Source organism: Rousettus aegyptiacus, unplaced genomic scaffold (genome assembly GCF_014176215.1).
Source record: "Rousettus aegyptiacus isolate mRouAeg1 unplaced genomic scaffold, mRouAeg1.p scaffold_m13_p_13, whole genome shotgun sequence".
In the NCBI taxonomy this organism is placed as follows: domain Eukaryota; kingdom Metazoa; phylum Chordata; class Mammalia; order Chiroptera; family Pteropodidae; genus Rousettus; species Rousettus aegyptiacus.
Window position 1 is genome coordinate 30,395,771 of NW_023416288.1, and position 20,935 is coordinate 30,416,705.

At 38.6% G+C, this 20,935-nt stretch overlaps 1 protein-coding gene across 2 annotated transcripts in view; it reads left to right on the top strand.

Annotated features, from left to right (window-relative positions):
• Nucleotides 1-11,016: 11,016 nt before the first annotated feature.
• Nucleotides 11,017-20,935, top strand: part of ITGB8 (integrin subunit beta 8) — a 71,171-nt gene continuing 61,252 nt past the window's right edge. Inside the window, exon 1 of one of the 2 annotated variants that reach the window (XM_016159566.2) lies at nt 11,017-11,816. In XM_016159566.2, coding sequence (XP_016015052.1) covers nt 11,690-11,816 — 127 coding nt within the window. In that variant the 5' untranslated portion in view covers nt 11,017-11,689. The remainder of the gene's footprint in view (nt 11,817-20,935) is intronic. The other variant, XM_016159569.2, reaches the window with a different exon arrangement.

Genomic DNA, 20,935 nt, shown 5'->3' on the forward strand with positions numbered 1-20,935 from the left:
TAAGGCAGATTTGGACCTATTTTCCCATGTCAGAGAGTCTAATCTATGCAAAAACAATATATGTTTTATTTTATCTGTTAAAATAACTAAGGTAGTATAAAGTCAGTTTCCATAGATAGATTTTATTTCTAATGGCATCAACTTAAGTATGTTTTGAAACACAGGTGTTTCAATTTCCCTGTCAAGTGTTATATATATTACTTATTACCTCTTAGATTGAAATCTGAAATATCAATTCCTACCTACAGGTAATCTACTGACAAGTAGGCTGCCTCATCAACATGGTTTATGTTGTGATACCAAACAAAAGTTTCCAATCTGATCTTTAAAAAATATGAAGTATGGCAGCATATATAAAGATTCTTTGAGAAATGTAGAAGTCTCACTCTCTCAAGTGACTCTCTGACCTCTTTTGTGCCCTTCTCATCTCAAAAGATGTCTCTAATTTGTTCATGTACTGCAGTCTGGCTTCTGACACATCCTTGGTGGAGGATGCTCTCCCTAACAACAGCAGTGACCCGTGGGTTCCAGTCCAGGGGACCGGAAGTCCTTATGGTAGTTGACTTTTTTGTGGCATTTAACCTTCTTATCACTCCTTTTCAGAAATGTTTCAGCTCTCTTGGTTTCTATCAGTGAGTCTCTACTACCATTGTTCTCTTGCTTCATTGACCATCCTGTGTCAGCCATTAATTATTATGTTTCCCCAATACTTCTTCTTGGCTATAGTCTGTCATCTTTCTGTATACTACTCCATGGACTGCCTGTGACTTTCCGTACCATCTGGCATATTTTTTACTCCCAATTCTATAATAAAAGCTTATATTTTACATTTCAAACCTATATTTCCAACTGCCTTCTTGATATCTCCATTTTAAATTAACGTAGGCTGTTTTTAAATTATCTTCCCCAGTATACATTAGTTCTCTTCTTATATTCCTTAGCTAATCGATAAATATAGTCTGAATATCTCTTGAATCTATTATCTCCTCTCCATCACCAAATACCACTTTCTTGGCCCAGTTCATTTTCACCTCTCACCTGCTTCAATCTCAATCTCTCAAATTCATTCTCCACACTAACACCAGAGCGATGTAACCAAAATGCCAATCTAACAAAATCATCTGCCCCTTTAGAACTTCTTAAAGACTTCTTATCATTTACAGTAGAAAGTCTAAGTCTTTGGGCAACTGACAGGGTCCTCCATGATCTATTTTTACACAACTTTCTAGCCTCCCTTGGCTATTTCTTTCCACAGTCAAACTAGAATCCACTATAAAACTGAATATCTCTGGGCCCTTCCATGTTCTGTTCCCTTCTCTTCACTACCTCAGTATCCATTCCTTATTCATTCTTCAAATTCCCAGGCTGACCTCATATAAAGTTTTTCCTAATTCCCAGATGATGTGACTCTTGAACAAAGGTGACAGAGCTTGTTAGGTGATATCCACACAACCCAGTATGTCTAGCGTTCAATAATGCACCCTTCATTTGCCCATTGAGGCCTAAAGATAGTGGTGCATCTCCCCACTGTTATTAATTCAAACATACAGCACTACTGCTGACACTCTATCCCCATGTTTATAAATAGTCCCTTTACTCTCTTCAAATTACCCAGTTTGAGTATGCCATCTGTTTTATCTAGTGAAATTAAGGAGTGCATTTAAGTAAACTAAACAACAAATTCACTAGGAATAATACATAACATAGAAAAATATTTATGAAGAATGTATATTAACAACAAAAAATGGTAAATCTAGTATGAACAAAGCTACATAAAAATAAAGCAAATAAAACTATGAAAATGTAATATATGATTCAAATTTTCTATAATAACATTACTTTAATGAAAATTTTTTATTTAAATAATACTTAAAAGTGAAAAGACATTGTAGGTTACGCTTAGAAGAATTCTGAAATATTTCATAGACGTGGCATTTTAAATAATTCTTGACAATCAAGTAGGACAAATGAGAAGAAAAAGGCGGAAAAAATATGTCCTGCTGAAGATAAAGCTCGTGAAAAGAAAAGTGAAAGTATTTTTAGAAAATCAGGATTCTGCTCCATAGAGCATAGGGTAGATGGAGTTGGCAAGAGAGAAGGAAGATGTCATAGAAAATGGTACTGGGAATGTGATGTGGGACCAGTATATTTGAGATTTCATAGTTCATGCTAAAGATCTCTTCCATGGCCTGGAGAAAGGTTCATGGCATGAGATGAACCATAGAAGGATTTTTTTTAAAGGATAAGTTTAGATTTGTGTTTTCGAAAGAAAACTCTTAAAGCACCATGAGGATGAGATAGCTGGGCATTGAAGAGAAGGAAGAGAAAAGCCTGAACTAAGACAGCAGTAAAGGGATTAAATAGGAAGAAAAAGACTGAAGACACTTCACAAAGTGAGATTAACATAATTTGTTAACTAATGAAAGACAGGGGTTAGGTAGCATACATCTCTAAGAGAGAACAGTGATACCTAGGACACATTTAAAAACTTGATAATCTCTGAATTTAGTTTGAAAAGGATTTGAATGAAGGAAAATATTACATGCATTTTTTGTTCTGTGTATCAAACTGAAATGTGCATCTTTATAATTTTCTTGTATTTCTGAATCTTTAGAGGACTAACTTCCCAGACACGAGATTAGCATTTCAAATATTTTAGTTCCTATTTCAACCCCTGATTATTAGCATTAAGTATTGTCATTTCAAAGAGTCTTTATGTGTTTAATGGGTAAAAATGGCATCTTAGCTTTTTAATTAGTATTTTTTGATAACTGAGGAAGCTGAACTTTCTCCACATTTTAAGCATTTGTATTCCCTATTCTTGAATCATATGCCAATGCTCTTTGCACATTCATTAATTGTAGAATGAATGTTTTCTGATTTATTTGTATAAACCTATTCCGTGGTATGTATTTTACCAGTTTCTGAAATATTTATAAACACCTAAGTTTTTAAGAAATCATCGAATGTTTTGACTTATTCTTTTGTAATTAGATAAATTATTTTTACACTTAGAAAAAACTTTTATTACTAATACTAGAAAAAATGATATATGTAGTTTTGTAGTTTTACACTTAACCCTTTAATCTATTGTGAATGCATTTCGATAAAGTTTCTAAATTAATATTTTTTCCAAATAGCTAACAATTGTTCCAACACTCTTTATTATTTATTCCCTCTTTGATTTCAAAGCATTTTTAGTGCTATATTAAATTATTATTGATATTAGGATGTATTTCTGAGCTATTTTATTTAGCAACTCTGTCATCTTTCTTATTATTATTACATATTATTTCCAAATCATGTTATATCTTTGAGAAAAGAAGGATTTTACTGATGCTTGCATTTTCTATAGGATCTATCACTTTGCACATACAAAATGTTCAATAAATATTTACATATTTTTTGAATGAAGTTTAAGTTGAATATTCTGTGCCTAATTTACAAAGAATTTCCTCACTATGTTAAAAGGTCACATTCTTCAAGGTGAAACATGAAGAAATTTTGAAATTGGAGAAGGGGGCTGAGAATGGAAGCATTCCAAGTATAAAAATGCCATGCGAATTTGATTAGAATAATTTAAATTTTGTAGTGACTTCATTCTCCAGAGGCGATGTGATCATGAGAAAATGCTGAAAGGGAGAATTTTAGTCGTGGGCTCACTCTGAGTTACTGAAGTTCAGAAAGGCCTTTAGATGTGTAATAAAGTGCAAATCAATCCACATACCACTGTGGCTCCACAGACGACTATGTCAACAGTGAAATGTTGCCTTTGTAATGTCTGCTAATACCTTTATTTGTGAGAACCAGCCATGGACCCTTACCTAACATTGCTATACATTTAGAGCACTGAGCAATAAACCAATAATATTTAAAACCTACTACATATTCATTTACCTTCCTGACTATATATAAGTTTAAACATGTTAAATTTTAAATAAAAGGCAGTATTATGTATGCTGTCCCTGTCATAAACAAAAAAAAATGAAGCTTTCATATAGTTTTTATGTCAAGGATGACTTCAAGCTGAAAAAATTGTGGGACAATTATGATTAAGGAGACATAAAACTAGACTGTCATAAAGAATGCTAGGATTATAGGCTGCTATATAAAGACATGCTCACTACATCTATTACTGTGGGTAAAGAATTGTATAGTTACCAGAAAAGGAAAGTTATGTAGTCAGTAAAATCGAATACATTTGAAGTTATTTTTATGACAATATGCAAGTCGATATAAGTACTAATGTATTTTCAATGTTGTTTATATTATTAAATTAAAATAATCTAACTTACCATTGCAAAAATCTTTGGGATAATATAAGATGAATTCTAAAATGTTTCATTTGTGATCTCTCCTTTGAGTCTCACAATATCTTATTTGGTACTTGTGTGTGTGTGTGTGTGTGTTTGTGTGTGTGTTACAGACTTTATTTTTCAGAGTGGTTTTAGGTTTACAGCAAAATTAAATGGTAAGTACAGAGAGTTCCAATATGCCCACTACTCCTCCCTCTCCCAACGTAGCCTCCCCCACTGTCAACATCCCATATAAGCAGTAAACTTGTAACAATGGATGGACCGGTGCCGACACATCATTATAACTCAAAGGCCATAGTTTACAGTAGAGTTCACTCTTGGTGTTATGCATTCTATGGATTTTGACAAATGTACAATGGTATGTATCCACCATTGCAGTATTATAGAGTAGTTTCACTGCCCTAAAAATTCCCTGTGCTCCACTCATTTATCCTTCCCTCCCTCATTACCCTGGCAAGCATCTTTTTATTGTCTCCATATTTTTGCCTTTCTAGAATGTCATATAACTGGAATCATATAGTATGTGGCCTCTTTACATTAGGTTCTTTTCCTTAGCAATATGCATTTATGTTTCCTCCATGTCTTTTCATGGCTTGATAATTCATGGATAACTCATTATGAATAATATTCCATTGTCTGGATGCACTGCTTATTTAATCATTCACCTATGTAAGGACATTTTAGTGCTTCCAAGTTTCGACAGTTATGAATAAAGCTGCTACAAAATCCATGTGTACATTTTTGTATGGGTATAAGTTTTCCAATCCTTTGGGTAAACACCAGGAGAGTAACTGCTGGGTTGGATGGTAAGAGTGTTTAGTTTTATAAGACACCATCCAACTCTTCCAAAGAGGCTATATAATTTTGCATTTCCCCCATCAGTGAATGAAGGTTCCTGTTGTTCTACATGCTCGCCAGCATTTGGTATTGTCAGTATTTTGGATTTTGGTCATTCTAATAAAAGTTTAACAGTATTTTGTAGTTTAATTTTCAATTTTGGTAGCTATTTTAATTTCGTCATTGTATAAATAAACAAACTGAGGCTCAGGGTAGTCAAATAACTTGCCCATTATTCTATAGTTACTAAGCGGCAGATTCAAACTTAGCTTTTTCAGACTCCGAAGCCCTAGTGCTTTTTATTCTGTGGGATGCCTTCTACTTAGACAAGAATAAAATTCAAATTCACACATAGAGAGCACCAGAGAATAGTTTCCAGGCTCATTTATTACTTAGTTTAGATTCCTTCAGAAGAGGACCCTCTGAGACAAGAAGATACCAGGAGCAGTGGGGAAAGGAGGGAGAGAGGCAGCCAATGAAGGATATGTTTGAATATAGTTGTCACTGTGGGCGACTGCACTTACTCCTACAGGGAACCTGGGGCAAAAGTGCTCAACGTGGTGTGTGACAATACTGGTCCCTGAACTGTTTGAGACTGGTTCAGGATAAAGAATGTATAAAAAGCAAAAGTATTTAGAAACTTTTATAACAATTTGACACTTCTATGACATCTATAACTCATTTCATTTTTTAAGTACCCATCTGTGATGGCTAAAAACAAAAACAAAAACAAAAACAAAAACAAAAACTGATCCAAAAATAGTTTGGGAAGCACTGGTGTAGAAGACAAGGCCCAAAGTGATTCCATACAAGGAGCAAGAAAGCTAGGGTATTTATACCTCACTTCCCATTGGGTCAGTCCTTAGTTGAAAAGTGTTCACTCTGCAGCACTTCTGGCTCTGTGGAATGAACCAGTGCATATGGAGGGACACAGGAAAGTCAACAAAGCATCTAAATTTCATAATGCTAAGAAATTAATTCGAACACCACATTTCTATAGTCATTCTGATAGTGAGTTAATAGCTAAAGAAGCATTAGTTTGCCACATGCTATAGAAGTGTAACAGAAAGCTGAAATGGAACTATGTGCGGATAAAATGTTTCATTCGGAAGTACCCATGAAGATGACTAATACTGCAACCCAAAGCATAGGTGGCGAGGTAGCTAAATTAAAGCTGCAGCATTACCTGAAATCCAACTGTAATTAAAAGCAGTAGCCAGTGGAAGTCAGGATATGTGAGTAACAAGCATTTGCCACTTTTCAGGGCTCCCTTAATCAACCCAAGACAACTTTCAGTCATCTTTTTGGGAAAACGGTATTAGATTTTCTACTGAGAAAGCCAAAGGCAAGAGCTCCTCCTTCTTCCCTCTGTCCCCAGAAGGCCAGGGGACTGACATGTGACTGAAGTTGTGAAAATTAGACATTTCCAACTAGGATTCCAAATCTTGGGCAAGTGGTCCAAAGATGAAGGCATGATTAGAACACATTCTCATTTGCTGGCCACTTACTGCTTCTGCTTCTGCCTCCCATGGTTTCTGGCCTATTCAACCCTGGGCTCTCAGCCTCCTGCTGATTCTGTAAGCTCCCAATTTCCTTCCAATCACTGCCTTTTTTACTTACGGCAGTCAGGCAGTCACAGTCTGTAACTCTGTTATTTGAAACCAAAAGTCATCACTGATAAGAGATGGCAGAGCGGGATCAGAGCTCTGATTCATGCCTGCTCAGTAATTCTCCTACAGTGACGTTAGTCTCACTAACCTGGTTCTCAGTTTCCACATGTAAAATAGGATTAGTTCAGAGGTGTGCTTTACAGAAAATTAAGTCTGTGAGATGTTCCCTGAATAAAGGGTTATTCCTTTGGAAAATCCAATTGCATGCCGGCCTATTTGTTTCTGGAAAATCCTTCGGTAAAGGATTTAACTTAATTTTAATTTAGCGTTTCCCGAGATTAATTATGAAAGTCTTGTCTCTGAAAACATTAACATTTTATAGAGTTAAGCATCCACAGAATACCTCAGGAAGAGACACTGGCTCCAGTAGTTCATTTTTCTTTGACTTTGCAATTGATATGGAGTTTGTCAATCAGTATACAAGAGGCCTTTGCGGAATCTCTGTATTAATCCATTATGGTAGGGTTCTTAATCCTCATTGTATAAAGATCCATTTGAGAAACCTATAATAAAGTATATCTCTGGGCACCGCACGAGATCTACGAATTCAGAATCTCCTGGAATAAAGCTAAGGAATCACTTTATAGGTGATTCTGTTGGAGGCAGTCTTCTGTCCACGGTATAAGGAACCCTATCTTATGTAATATTTCAGCGAAAGTAACTTCCAGTGGCTTATGTTTTTTATTATCAGAAGAAGCTAGAAGTCATAGTCACAATAATTATCTAGGCCATTCATCATCTGTTAAAAGCTACAGATGAAGCGAGCTTATATACAACTGGAAAATATCTACCTATTGAATATCTCTAATACTGACTTCAGAAAGATATACAGACAGTCCCAAGTTACAATGATATGACTTACAATTTTTTTTTTTACTTTATGATGTTATAAATGAATATGAGCTCAGTAGAAAATGTACTTCAAATTTTGAATTTTGATCTTTTCCTTGGCGAGTGATATGCAATATGATACTCTCTCATGATGCTAGGCAGCTGTAGCTAGTGACAGCTCTTGATGAATCAATGACCTGATCGCAAGGGTAAACAACTGATACACTACAGTATATTCATTGCATTAGATGATTTTGCTTAACTGCAGGTTAATATAAATATTCTGAGCACTTTTAAAATAGGCTAAGTTATGATGTTCAGTAGGTTACGTGTGTGAAATGCATTTTCATCTTATGGTATTTTCAACTCATGATGATTTTATCGGGACATAACCTCATCATCTGTAATATGAAAAGGGGAATATGCTTTTAGCTGTAACTATGAGGTCAATAATTTGTACAAAATCTAGTTACAAGGCCGAATACACACTAAAAGGGGCACTCTCTCAGAAGTCTCTCTCATTTCTGTTATTTACCTATATAGCTTATTTATTTCTCGCCATAAACTGAGTTGGTGAGAAATCAATAATAAAGGAGTAGGAAAGAAACTTAATTCATCTAATTTTATGACATCAGCAACTAAAAGAATCTGTTGATAGGAAGGCTGGCATGAATTGCTAAAATGTTATTTTTAGACTATCTGTGAATTTCATTTGTTCTCATTACTATAAATGATGAAAAACTAGCTTTCAGAAATTTCAAAGCAAGAGAGCAGAACATGATAAAAACAGGAATTTTTAATCAAGTCAACATCTTCTGAAACAATTTTTCTGTTAGAATTTTTCAGGTAATATGCTGTACATTTTCTTACAAGAAAAAGAATGAGTTATGGTGACCAACTCATTTATTAGAAACTTTTTGTTCCTAGGCCACTCATTATATTTACTATAAGAAAACCCTACAAATGATTTGTAGAGTTCAAGAGAATTCACTTTTATCTTTATAGTTCAAAATGTACAGATAACTTGTTTGTAAATAACTTGCAAGGATCACAGTCTCACAGCTGGGATAGTCTATTTTATTTTATTTTGAGAACCAGAATTATAACCTCTTTGCAACTGGGAAACAGTGATAAATGGTGCTGTGTTTATTCCTTAACAACTCCATAAAACTGGCTTCCTGAAATATATTTGCCTGGGCTTCATTAAACAAACTATGGAAGTCTTTCTTTGTAATATAGAATGCACTTACATGCACATCTTTGTAGTACTAGGAATTGACTTTTTCCCTTTATCACTGCGCTGTCACAAGGGTGGCTGCATTCCATTGCACTGTGAAATCTTTGGAAAATACGTTGCCCACTACAAGTCGGTAATCTAAGCCTAAATATGTTCATTTTGTGTTCAAATTTCAAATCCTTATCCCCATCCAGCCACCTTTCAGGCCCTTCTGTGTTCTTAAGAGCACAGAAAGTAAAACTGTAGTTGTTCAAACTTGGAACTAGGAAAGAAAATAATGAAACTGAGCTGGATTTCATTCCACCTATTTAGAGTGCATTGCCCATAGTGGAATTGTGTTTATAAGTACCAGTTTTTCAGGTTTTGATCATTCATTTTGTCTCTCAAAAACAAAAACAAAAACAAAACCTGTTTTGCAGATCCAGGGCACTTGTAATTTTCCAACTGGGTTCCTGGTTTGCTTAGCTAATTCTGTGGGCTTCATAGTGCAGTCCACACCTGAAAAGGGGGAGTTTTTCAAGGTTGTGGTTAATTAATCAGGTACTTTCCATTCACTCAGTTAACAATTAGAAAACAGAAAGAAAAAAGAGAGAGAAAGCCTCCTACTTGTTTTTTTATTCCAAATATGGAGATGGAAACTATTAAACACGTAAGAAGGAGGGAAACTCCAGCATATTTCACCTTGACCTGGCTGGACTGGTCTAATGCCTGTAAAAGGAGGCTGCTTCATGAAAGAGGTCGAGCAGGGGACTAGTGGGAAAACGAGAGGTCAGATTTTTACCAGGGAGAACCACTCCTGCTCCTCGAGGAAAGAGAGAAGCATTGCCCTGTCTCAGATTGGAAACCGCCTCGCTTTCCATCCCAGGGACTAGCGTGGTAGTGACGGGACCCAAGGGGGCGCACAGCTTCCCTGACAGCAAAACACCCGCTCCCCGCCGGCACCTAAATTTCTGATCTACGAGCAGGTAGAAATACCCTCCCACCTCCTTTCCTAGTTTCTCTCTCCTGCTTCGCCGCCCTTCGAAACTTCTTTGTTCCGTTTATTGGAAAGGTGACGCTTAAAGTCAAAAGACTCATTATAACTAGCAAAATCCCAAAGCCACCACCAGACGCCGGAAAGAGCAGGGCTGTCCAGCTCCAGACTGAAGCTCGGAGTGGAGAAGGCGGCTACGAGAAACTTCAGCCCGTGGCCCGTAGCTCCGAATACAACCTCTGCAGACTGACCCACATTTCTAGGGGTTGGGGAGACGCCAGACAGTCTTGGGGTGGGGCGAAGGGTGAGCTCCTAACTCTGCAAACAAAGTGGGCAGTGCGCACCAGCGGAACAGAGGGTGTTGGGGGCGGGGAGAGGCCCGTGGACTCCACTTTTCAGCTGCCGAGCAGTATCTCCGAACAAAGGAGCGCGCAGCGCCGCAGCGAGAAGCTGGGGCTGCGCGCAGCTGCCACTCGTGCTGAGAGAGTCTCTACGCCCGCTACGCGAGCGTTGGGGTGCAGGAATTAGGGGCGGAAAGAAAGGAAAAGGGAACAGGGCGTGCAATTCCTGTTGTGGGGCTACGCATAAGGAGTTCTTGTGAACGACGGGAATGGTAACTATCAGAGCCAAGGGGGAGAGAAAGAGCTGGAGTGAGCAAAACAAAGAGCGAGTGTGGGCCCTGGTGTGACTTCATGCCTTACCAATGTCCCGCCCACGCTGCTGCTGCGAACCACCCCCTCGCCTGCGGGCGGGCGGCCGGGGCAAGGCGCTCGGCGTGGGGCGGTTTCCTAGCAACTGCAGCCCCCAGCGCACCCAGCTATCAGCACATCGCGAGCCCCCCCACACACCCAGGGCCGGGGCAGGACCACTCCTCCCCGTCTCCCACCAGCCTCGCCTCCCTTGCATCCTCGCGGAGTGCACTCCAGAGCGCGCCAGCAGTCCGGGCTCTGGACAGCCGGACGCCTGAGCCGCACACTGGGGCCAAAAGAACGAGGGCACGAAGCTCCCGCCCCACGAGGCCGGGCTCCTGCTCCCCCACGGAACCTCCCCTCCTGTGCTCGCGGCGGTGCGCTCCACTCCTGGCCGAGCAGGGAGCTGCGATGCCTAGTTCTGTGTCCGCCGGAGCCGGCGGGGGCTTCTAGGGCACTCCTGGAGCCCCCTCCCCCGGCTGCTGGCACTCCGAGCTTTCTTCCTCGCCAGCTAGGACGCTGCCGCTTTGACTCTGCCCGCTGTTCAGCTAATCAGGCTGCAAAGCTGCAACTAAGTGGAGTTGGCCTTCCTGCCCACCTGTGGAAGAAGCTCGCGCTGATTGATGCACCATCGACTTTTTCCCCCTCGGCCTCGCCGGCGTCCCCTCCCACAGATGAAGCATCACCCAGTGAATGTACATTAGGCTGGTTTTTCCCCCTAGCTTCGGGCTTTGTTTGGGTTTGATTGTGTTTGGCTCTACGCTAAGCTGATTTATGCAGCAGAATTCCCATCGGCTGGGGAGAAACAAAAGCTCTTTTCTTTGTCCCAGAGCGGGCTGCGGAGGCATCGCTCGCGTCGTCGCCCCAGGCCATTGGCCGTCGGAGAAGGTGCTTCTCGCGGAGATTTCGGGACCCGCCGTGCCGAACTGGGAGGGCCACGGGGGCCCTGAGATGCCGAGCGGTGTTCAGGCCAGCATACCTGCACCGGTTGCTCCGAGCGGCAGGGTCCGCCTGCCCGGCCTGCTGGAAACGTCCTAGCGACACTTGGTCCGCGGGCCCCGAGGTGCGCCCAGGAGGAGCGAGCGCGCATCCGAATAGCAGCCAGGCGGCGGGCACGGTACGGGCTGCTTTGCATTATGTGCCGCTCAGCCCTGGCATTTTTTACTGCCGTATTTGTCTGTCTGCAAAACTGCCGGCCTGGTCCTGCCCCATTCCTCCGGGCAGCCTGGGTATTTTCAGTTGTTTTTGGACTGGGCCAAAGTGGTAAGTTTTTTTTGTTTGTTTTCTTTTGTTTTCTCTTCCCCCAAAGGCTTTAGGCTGTTAAGAAGGTTAAGAAGAGCATCTTGGCCAGGTAAGGGGACCCGATATCAGCCTCCTTCCATCTCCCCTGAGGACTTCAGAGAGCGGTGTGTAGCAGCGTCCTCCATCGCATGTGGCCTGTGGGAGGCCAGGTGTCAAGCATTTCCGCCCCAGAGTGACAGCAATAACTAATTATAGGAGGGCATAGCTGTGTGTTGCTCCTGGATGCTGGGGAAGCAGTAATAGAATGGAAGTTCGAAAGGGTGGGCGGTCCTAATTACAGAAGCCGGTTTAGGGGTTCTGCTCCTTCCTTAAAGGTATCCTTAAAGATAGATACTCCTCATCTTTCTAGCATGTGGGTCTAACTACTAGCTTGCATTTGATTCAGGGCTGAGGATAAACTGGTATAATACGAGAGAGTCTTCTGTTTTTGAGTTCATGAGAGAAAAGAATGGCAGCATATGAGTTTCTTCTATTGGTGCTCAGCCTAAATGAAGTGAAAGGTGTAAAAGTGTTTTGGCACTTTTGAATTATATGTAAATGTAAGGTGGCACTACTAGCTTGTGAGCAAACAGTAAAACATAACAGTAATAATAATAATAACCATCAATTTAGGATGAGCTCTTATAGGTTTTATATATTTATTTTTGCCAATGCAATGATTATTAACATAGTCTTTTTATAAAATTACGTTATGTGTTTGGTCACCCAGCCCTTAAATTCTATTAGAGACTTTCACTGACCTCTCCTGTTGAAGGAGAGTTGTAATTGGTTTATAGACTAAAATTTTCTCTAATGCTTTGTACTGATATGCCAAGTTTTTGCCTGAAGCTAATTAAAATGGCGAGTCATAACCTTATAAATAAGGGTTTATAATAGAAACATCAGCTAGCTTCATTTACTTGTTATAGTTGTTTAACATTTGTTTCAAAAGGAGATCTACCCAGTTGTGTGAAATGAGAGCAATTAGAGTAAATTTTTATTTTGTGGTTATTTTGGCTTATGTGTTGATTTCAAAATAAGTGAAACTTAAGGCAAAGGAAAAAGTAACATTCATTACCAATTATCTCTTAAGTGGAACATGCATTTGTTGCAGATTTTTCCATTGAGCATAATTCCATCCTTTGTTAATAAGTGACAAAGTATTTTTCTAGATTTAGTAAACACATGCACACACGCACGCACACAATAGTAAAATAACCAAAACTGTCAACAGAGTATATTTTGTTCCCAATATATAGGCGAAGAAAAAAAGTCCTACTTGCCTCTATAATATGATAATAATAGTAATAATTTAAAAATATTTGTTGTGCTTGTAAAGGTTAGTCAAGTTCTCATGTACTCATTTGAAGTGAACATTATGAACGGGCTCCTTTGCACCTGCAGTTGTGAAAAGAGAATGCTTATCTGAAATCAGAACAAGGCATCCTTTTCCCAGTCTCTGTCAATATACAAAGGTTTCTGATGTATACTGGTTTGCACTGCAGTTAAAAACATGCAAAAAATTTAAATTATAGCCAGCACAACTCAGAAAATTAGAGATCAGCATAAACTGTTGTACTTTTGTGATATAGCTACAAGTCTCAAATTATATGTCTTCCCAGTGCAAATTAGATGCTTAAAGCAGAATAGAAATTTAGGTATCAGTTACAAAGGAAATCTTGTTCCCTTGCTCAGTAGTTTACACCAAGGAAATGCTGAGAGCAATAAAGCCATACAAAAGAAATCATAAACTGCGCAACAACACAACGTTGGGCTTAATTTTTAAAGTAGAATTTATGGGAGCCCAAATACGTAGTGACTTTTAATAATATTTAGTGAGCAAGAAGAATGTTAATAAAATCTGAACATTTTTCTGAACTAGAAGAAAATTATTGGAGTTTGTTTTTGACTTTCCCTGGTGGAAATTACCAACAATTAGAGCAATAACACTAAAAAAAAAAATGGTTAATGAGTAACTGGAAAACACTAAACAATACCTAGTAGTTAATATCTGAAGAGTTAATGTAGCAACACTGTTGTTTCTACATTTGCTAGTTTTGAAAGGTTAAAAATCTTTTTAACTAAATTTTTATATAGCAATACAAGTGACAAATTTCAAAAATTACCATTTCTTTTTAAAAAGTAACCATCATGCAATGAAATTTCACTTTTTGTGCACAATCAACTCTTTATTCTTTTAATAACAAGCAACTGGATTAGCATTTACATCAGAACATGTGCACCATAACTGTTTCATAACATAACTGTTCTCAGATTTCTTAATGCTTATTTAAAGCAAGAGGATATTTAAGAGAACCAAACCTTTATTTTAAAAATCCGGTCTTCCAAATTATTTACACAATAAGCACCCAAATTAATTCTATCCTAAAGCAACTGAGACACTTTCTGATAAAAAAAAAAAAAAAGTTTGTGCTCTATACGAAAGCAAAGTAACTGATAAGATTTGAAACATGGCAGAAAAATTTCTGTCATCCCAAATATTCACTTCATACCAAATTATCTGAAATTTCCCATTTAATGGATTTCTTTGGAATAAGCATGGTATTTACTCTATGTTTCTTTCCATTTTTAACTCTGTATTACGGAAATTTTCCTACACATACGGAAGAAGAGAGAATGGTAAAAGAATCGCCCAGCTTCACCAGCTATCAACTGAGGGCCAACTTCTTTCATCTCGCTTCCCACCTAGTTCATCTCTTTCCTGCAACTAGATTATTTTGAAGCAGATCTCTCATATCATTTACCCTAAATATTTCAGTAAATCGAAATACTATTGGAAGAGGAACACAGTCACTAATCCCATATCATTAATTTTTTTTTTAGCTAAAATTTAGGGCCACAAGAATGTTCACTATCTTTGTTGGAAAGAATAGGGAAGCAAGGGAGAAACGCAGAGACAGTTTTAGCCATTTCCTTTTCATTGGTTCTACTAAGGTTCCATTAAAAATATTTTTTCTAAAAATACGCATATGTAACAGCTTTTTAGTGTGCATGTAAACGAAGAAAAAAACATAGATCTACTTTCCCAGACAAATGTTACTTACTTTGTCCCAATGGAATCACACCAGGTATACCTTGTTTGAGTTTGTTGGAAGGATTGTTACCCTTGTCTCTCGAATTATCAGTTTTTCTCCTCTCTACTGGATCACTTATAGAATATGAATATCCACACATACTGTAATATCTCTTCTATTTCTCACTCTCCTTTATAGCCACAATCCTTGAGCGAGTTGCCCACACTTACTGTCTTGATAATTCTCCTCACCTGCTCTTTGAATCCAGGCAATTCTTTATCACCTCTGCAATTATATAACTCTGTTAAGATCGCCGTGACCTCCCTATTGCCAAATCTGATGGGCAATTCATAATCTTCATTCTGCTTTACCTATTACCTGTCAACAAGTTAACACTGTTGACCACTTTCTCCTTCAAAACACTTCTTTCCTTGGCTCCTGGACCCACATTTTCTTGGTTTAAGCTCTTTCTCCATCTTGGATGTCAGTTCTTCCGCATGTTCTAACCTCCAAGTGTAAAAGTTGCTCAGGACTCAGTCCTTGGACTTTCTCTTCTGTATATATCATATACTAAGTCCTCAGGTGGACTGATCCAGTCTTGGGTCTTAAGTACTATTTCTATGCCGACAACTCCAGCCCTGACCTCTTATCCAATTTCAATAGGGTATAACAAACTGCCTATGTCTAAAGGCAAAATTAACCCTAACAAATTTAGAAACAAACTTCCAATTTTCTCCCTCAAGCTTGCCTCTTTCATATGCTTCCTCATCTGAGTAAGTGGTCAGTCAGTCTCCGGTAACTCAGGGTAACACTTTGGCGGTATCCTTAATCGCTGTTTCTCTGATCCTCTCTAGAATTTGAACTTTAAGAAATATAGATTTCTTTAAAAGCAGGTTCCATTATAAAAGGTTTAACACCAGAAGACACTTATTTCTGCCTTCTTAGTCCACTGACCTTATAGGTAAATCTTTAGTAAAAATCAAAATAGAGATTTGCTTATTTTTAATCTACTTTTTACAAATTTCTTTTGTTTTCAAAATTTGTGATAATTATTTTTATTATTGATAATTAGGTATGAAAATTAATCCTGATTCTTTACCTAAATATACATTTTAAAACTGAATTCTATTTAGGCTATAAAAACTGAAATTTGTAGTTATTTTTAACCAAACTCTAAGGAAGGTAATAAAAAGCCAAACTATTCTAATCTATTTAACTATTCATTCAGATTTCCTTAAAGCATCTACATCCTTGTATCAGGCACTGTTCTGGGTTTTAGAGTTAAAAGAATAATGACAGTTAATATTTGTAAAGTATGTTATATGCCAGACATCCTCCTGCACATATGGAATGAAAATAATTCTTGTAATACTCAAAACCCTCTGAAGTATATACTCTAATTATTCCCATTTTATAGGTAAATAAGCTTAAAAGACGTTAAATAACTTCTTCAAGATCTCTTACCTAATAAGTAATGGAACCAGAATTCAGACTTGCATGGGTTTGACTCTGCACTCTCGATCACTATTAAAGACTATCTTTGGCGTGGGTAGAGGAGTCCCAACCCTGCTCTGGCCCTCCTCACAGGCAAGGAATCCATGGGGCATGCCTATCCAGGGTCTTCAGTCCTCTTCTAGATCATCTCCAGAATTCTCTGCCCAAACAGCCCCAAACAAATTTTAGGACCACCCTGCGGTATTACCAGGCTACCCATATGCCAAACCCTAGGAGAGAGGAAGTAAACAGAGGTTGGATATGCAGGCTGGCATGTCCATGCAGGTAAGTGATAGGCTACTTGCAATGCAGAATAAAGCAAAAAGTGAGAGAGAAGAGAGGCCGATCAAGGGCTGGAGGGGCAACCCTTTATACACTGCCAAGTTCCCAACCAGAAATCCAAAGAGTATGAAATTCTAAATTTGGACCTAGCCTTCTAGGGCATTATAAATGTATATTTGTCAAGTTAGGAAAATAGAACTGGTTTCTTAGTCTGGGTTGTAACTTAAATATTAATCTTGTTATGCCCACTGCCATTTGTACTCTTGCTTTTTCGGCCCTGAAAAAGTTAGTGGTAGACTTGCATATTCATTTAAATATTAATGGAAGGGGGTGACACACAATGCAAGCACCAGAGACCATTGTGTAAGGAGAACTATCTCATGACAAGCTGCTTTTATATGTTAGTAAGGAAATGCCCTTCGGTAAACTCTGACGTGTACAGATTACACTGAATTCTGTTTTCTTGCAAATAGTGTTACAGTGAGAGTCTAATATAGGCATATTATTCAGCTGGCAAATATTTAATACCTATAAGTAAATGAATATGTAGAAAAAACACTGCTATACTTTATGAACTAAAAGGAATATTTTTCAATTTAAAAACCAAACAATATGACCACCTTTCTGTTTTCAAAGTAAATTAGTATAATTTACATATCAAAGAAAAATGTAATGAAAGTCAAAATCATTTCCGCTGGGATTTCATAACTTAACTAAAATAACCTTAACTAACAACAAAACTACTTGGATCATTTCTGCTAGGAAACTACTAATATTAAACATATTAAAATTATCTTTCCTAAGTTATTAAAAAACATTTTCAACTAAAATTAGTTTAGGAAATAAGAATAAGGCCATTAAATTAAAATTGCAATGTTAAATTATGGTAGTCTTATTAGATATACATTCTTAAGATGTTTTTAAAAGATGCTTTTATTTTTAATGCTATTATTCAAAGTACTAAAAGTTCATATTTTAAGATAGCATATAACGTCTCAAAGAGGGACCTTTCATGCTGACCTTATCAATGAGCCAACCAGATATACATTCTTAAGATGTTTTTAAAAGATGCTTTTATTTTTAATGCTATTATTCAAAGTACTAAAAGTTCATATTTTAAGATAGCATATAACGTCTCAAAGAGGGACCTTTCATGCTGACCTTATCAATGAGCCAACCTAGTGGTTTTTGAGATATGTTATCTCTCTCAGGTATTTTTGTTGTTTTGTTTGTTTTGATCAACAAATACTGTTACATTTGCCAAAGACAAAGTCTGTGGCCACTCTAAATCAGTTTGATTATTCTAGAGAACTGTCCCCCACCTCACACCAAATCACAGTTCCCAAGGTAGCACAGAGTAAGGAACCAGAGTAGCTATCAACTAGTTCAAGCCAAAGTCCATGGAAGAGACCAAGTTTGGAAGTGGAGTGAAAGGCTAGTAATGAAGACAGAAGGATAAAAATTAGAAAGATGTCAGCCCTGAAGAAATGTGCCAAGTATGTCTTATCAAATATGTGGGGTGTGCAATAGCTTTTGGCCAGGGATGTTTTGATGTTTTTGCATGGTTTCGGGCCCAAGATATGCTGAAGGTAAAAAGCAGCCACAGTTGAGGTCCTGTTGTTCCACATGTACATGAGATACTAAGGTCCTGTCCTTGGAACTGAACCACATTTCCCAAGGTACGAGAATTTTTTCTGACTTCAATAAGGGCCACATATTTACTGTAATTCCCTAGTAACGTGTTACAGATACTGGGTAGGGGAAGGAACTGGGTAGAAAGCTTTATCCTCATGGAAGAGGTATTACCACTATGCCTCAAAGGAGCTTTAGAATATTATGAAGTCGAACAAAGAAAATAAGTTTTTAAAAAATTCAAATTTCTACAAGATTAGGTTGACAGGAAGTACTAAAGGAGTGCTAAACTGGAGAATATCTCCTAATTGCCTGCTTGAGTGGGGCTAGAAAGCAGGGCTGCCTACGCCTAGTGTTGTAAAGGTATTCATTAACTGCAGTAGAACAAAGAATGCAGTAAAGTTTTGGGGTGTACAGGAATTGCTGTAGAACTGGCTGTTCTAGTTGGAAACAAAGAACTCATTGTAGCAGAACTGTATTGGCAGAAAAGTGACCTAGCCTGTTTCTTTCTTAGTATAACGCATACCTCCCAAGGTATTGCTCTGTTGTCTTTTTGTGCATTTGGTTTGGATTTTTACGGTGAATTGAGGACAAGTGGATGGTAATTTGAAAAAGAAAACCCTCTAGAATTAATACATGGGGCTCAAGTTCCAAGAGAATTTATCTGAAAGATAGTAACACTGAAAAAGTTATTCAAGAAAGGAGTCAGTTTCAGGCATCCTGAATTTTGATTAAAAGGTCCCTTTGGGTGAGTGTTTCAACCACAACCACACAGAGGCAGTGCACACACTAAAGTGAGGACCAATGTATACGATCACAGTGCCTGACCTCTGAGATTGATGATGAAAATATAAGGATGAAATTAGCATCAGTCCTTAATTCAGTGTGTGTAGCCTATTTGGTGCCACTTAAAGAATCCAGGCCACACACTGCTCCTTAGTAGCACCTGATGGGACTAAGATGCAGCAGGAGAAGGGGAGGGAGTTCCTGAGCATGTAACTACCCTGCTACAGGCAACTCTAGAAGAGCTGGAGAATAAAGTCCTGTGCTCCCTGTTAGGTGCACATGGTGCTGATATGCATGTCCAGGGCTGACCCTTGGCTACTCAGAGGTCAGCAGAGCATTGAAGTCAGAGGTTACTGTTCTCTGAGAACACGGCTGCAGACTAGATTACCTGGTGATAGACTTGTTGGGGTAGAAGTTGATTTATGGACATTATGAAAATTCGGATATCAGGGCCTTCTGGACAAATTATGCCTCCCAGAGATATGCTTGAGTTTGAAGCTGAAAAAGACTAGTGCTACTTCTGACTGAATTACCTGGCAGTGCAGAAATGTTTGATCAGTTAGAACTATCACTGGATGTTACATGCCTCTTTCCTACAAGACAGACTTCTATAATCTTGCCCAAATGGTGTGGCTTTTTTGCTCCTACATTGAGTACTTACCAATTTCTTTGGGCTTATTTAAAAAAAAAAAAATCCCACACATGTAACCAGGCTTTTCTTGACCCTTTGATAAATTAGGTGCTTTAGCTCTATGTTAAAGAATTCACGGTCCAGAGTACTCGACTGAAATTGGGACTTCTAGTTCTGTAGAGCTGCCATATTGGCAGAAGACCTACTAATTGGTCAGTCTAGTTTAGGGTATTGTTAGGGGTCTTTATTGATAAACAGGGAACTAAACACCCACAAAATCCCAAGAAATATGGAATTACCTAAACTTTGGAAGCCCACCTCGCTGGTATAGTGGCACTCAAATAACTTTACCCTTAAGAGCACGAACTCACTTTTCTAGGGTTTTCATGATGCTGTACAATAAGTGGCTCAGGATGGTCCAAATGAGTTGGTTATACGAGGCAGGCTGTTGGATGGTGCCCAGATATAGTGACCCCTCTCCCCATCTTAAAGATCATAGGAGGTATCACATGAGCAATGGGAGACAGGGAATTGCAGAATCTTAGAAGACACTATCCATAACTTATATACCCATGGCATATTTGGAAAGAGTCCTTTCTTTCATCTTCTTTCTAACTTGTTGGTATGCAAAAGTGAAGTGTGGTGGAAATCTGGGTGTCTTGGGGTTGTCCAGGAGGTAAGGAATCAATGGCCAAAGGTACTCATGCTCATGTGAGAACAAAAACCTAGGAACAGACGTTGGAGTCTGGCTGTCATTTGTTTGGGAATAGAGCAGAGCCATCCAGGCCAGAAGGGGTAGATAAACTGCCCTATCTTGCATACTCAATGGATGTGTAACATGGGTCTGACAGGGTAGAGAGGTGCCCTATAGTCTCAGTCATGGGGAGGGAATGGCTCTTATTCAAATATCATCATACTTAATGGTATATTTTAAAAGGCAGCCTTGGGAGTCTAGCAGAAGTATAGAGGTTGCACCTGAAAAGGATAACTGAGTGTTGGAAGAGAAAAGAGATCTGAGGTACAAGGGGAAGCTGAGTAGAAAACAGAGTGATTCGAGTATCAAAAATTAGACCTGGGGTGTTGGATTCTGGGGATGATTTAATTTCTATGAATGGGTTGCTGCTGTTTGGCCAGCTTTTACCAATCCATCTGAATGAGCTGACTCTCAATAGCAACCTAACAATACTGTGTGACTTCCAACAGGCAGTATATATTTGGAGCCAGACAGAAGAGAGAGGCAA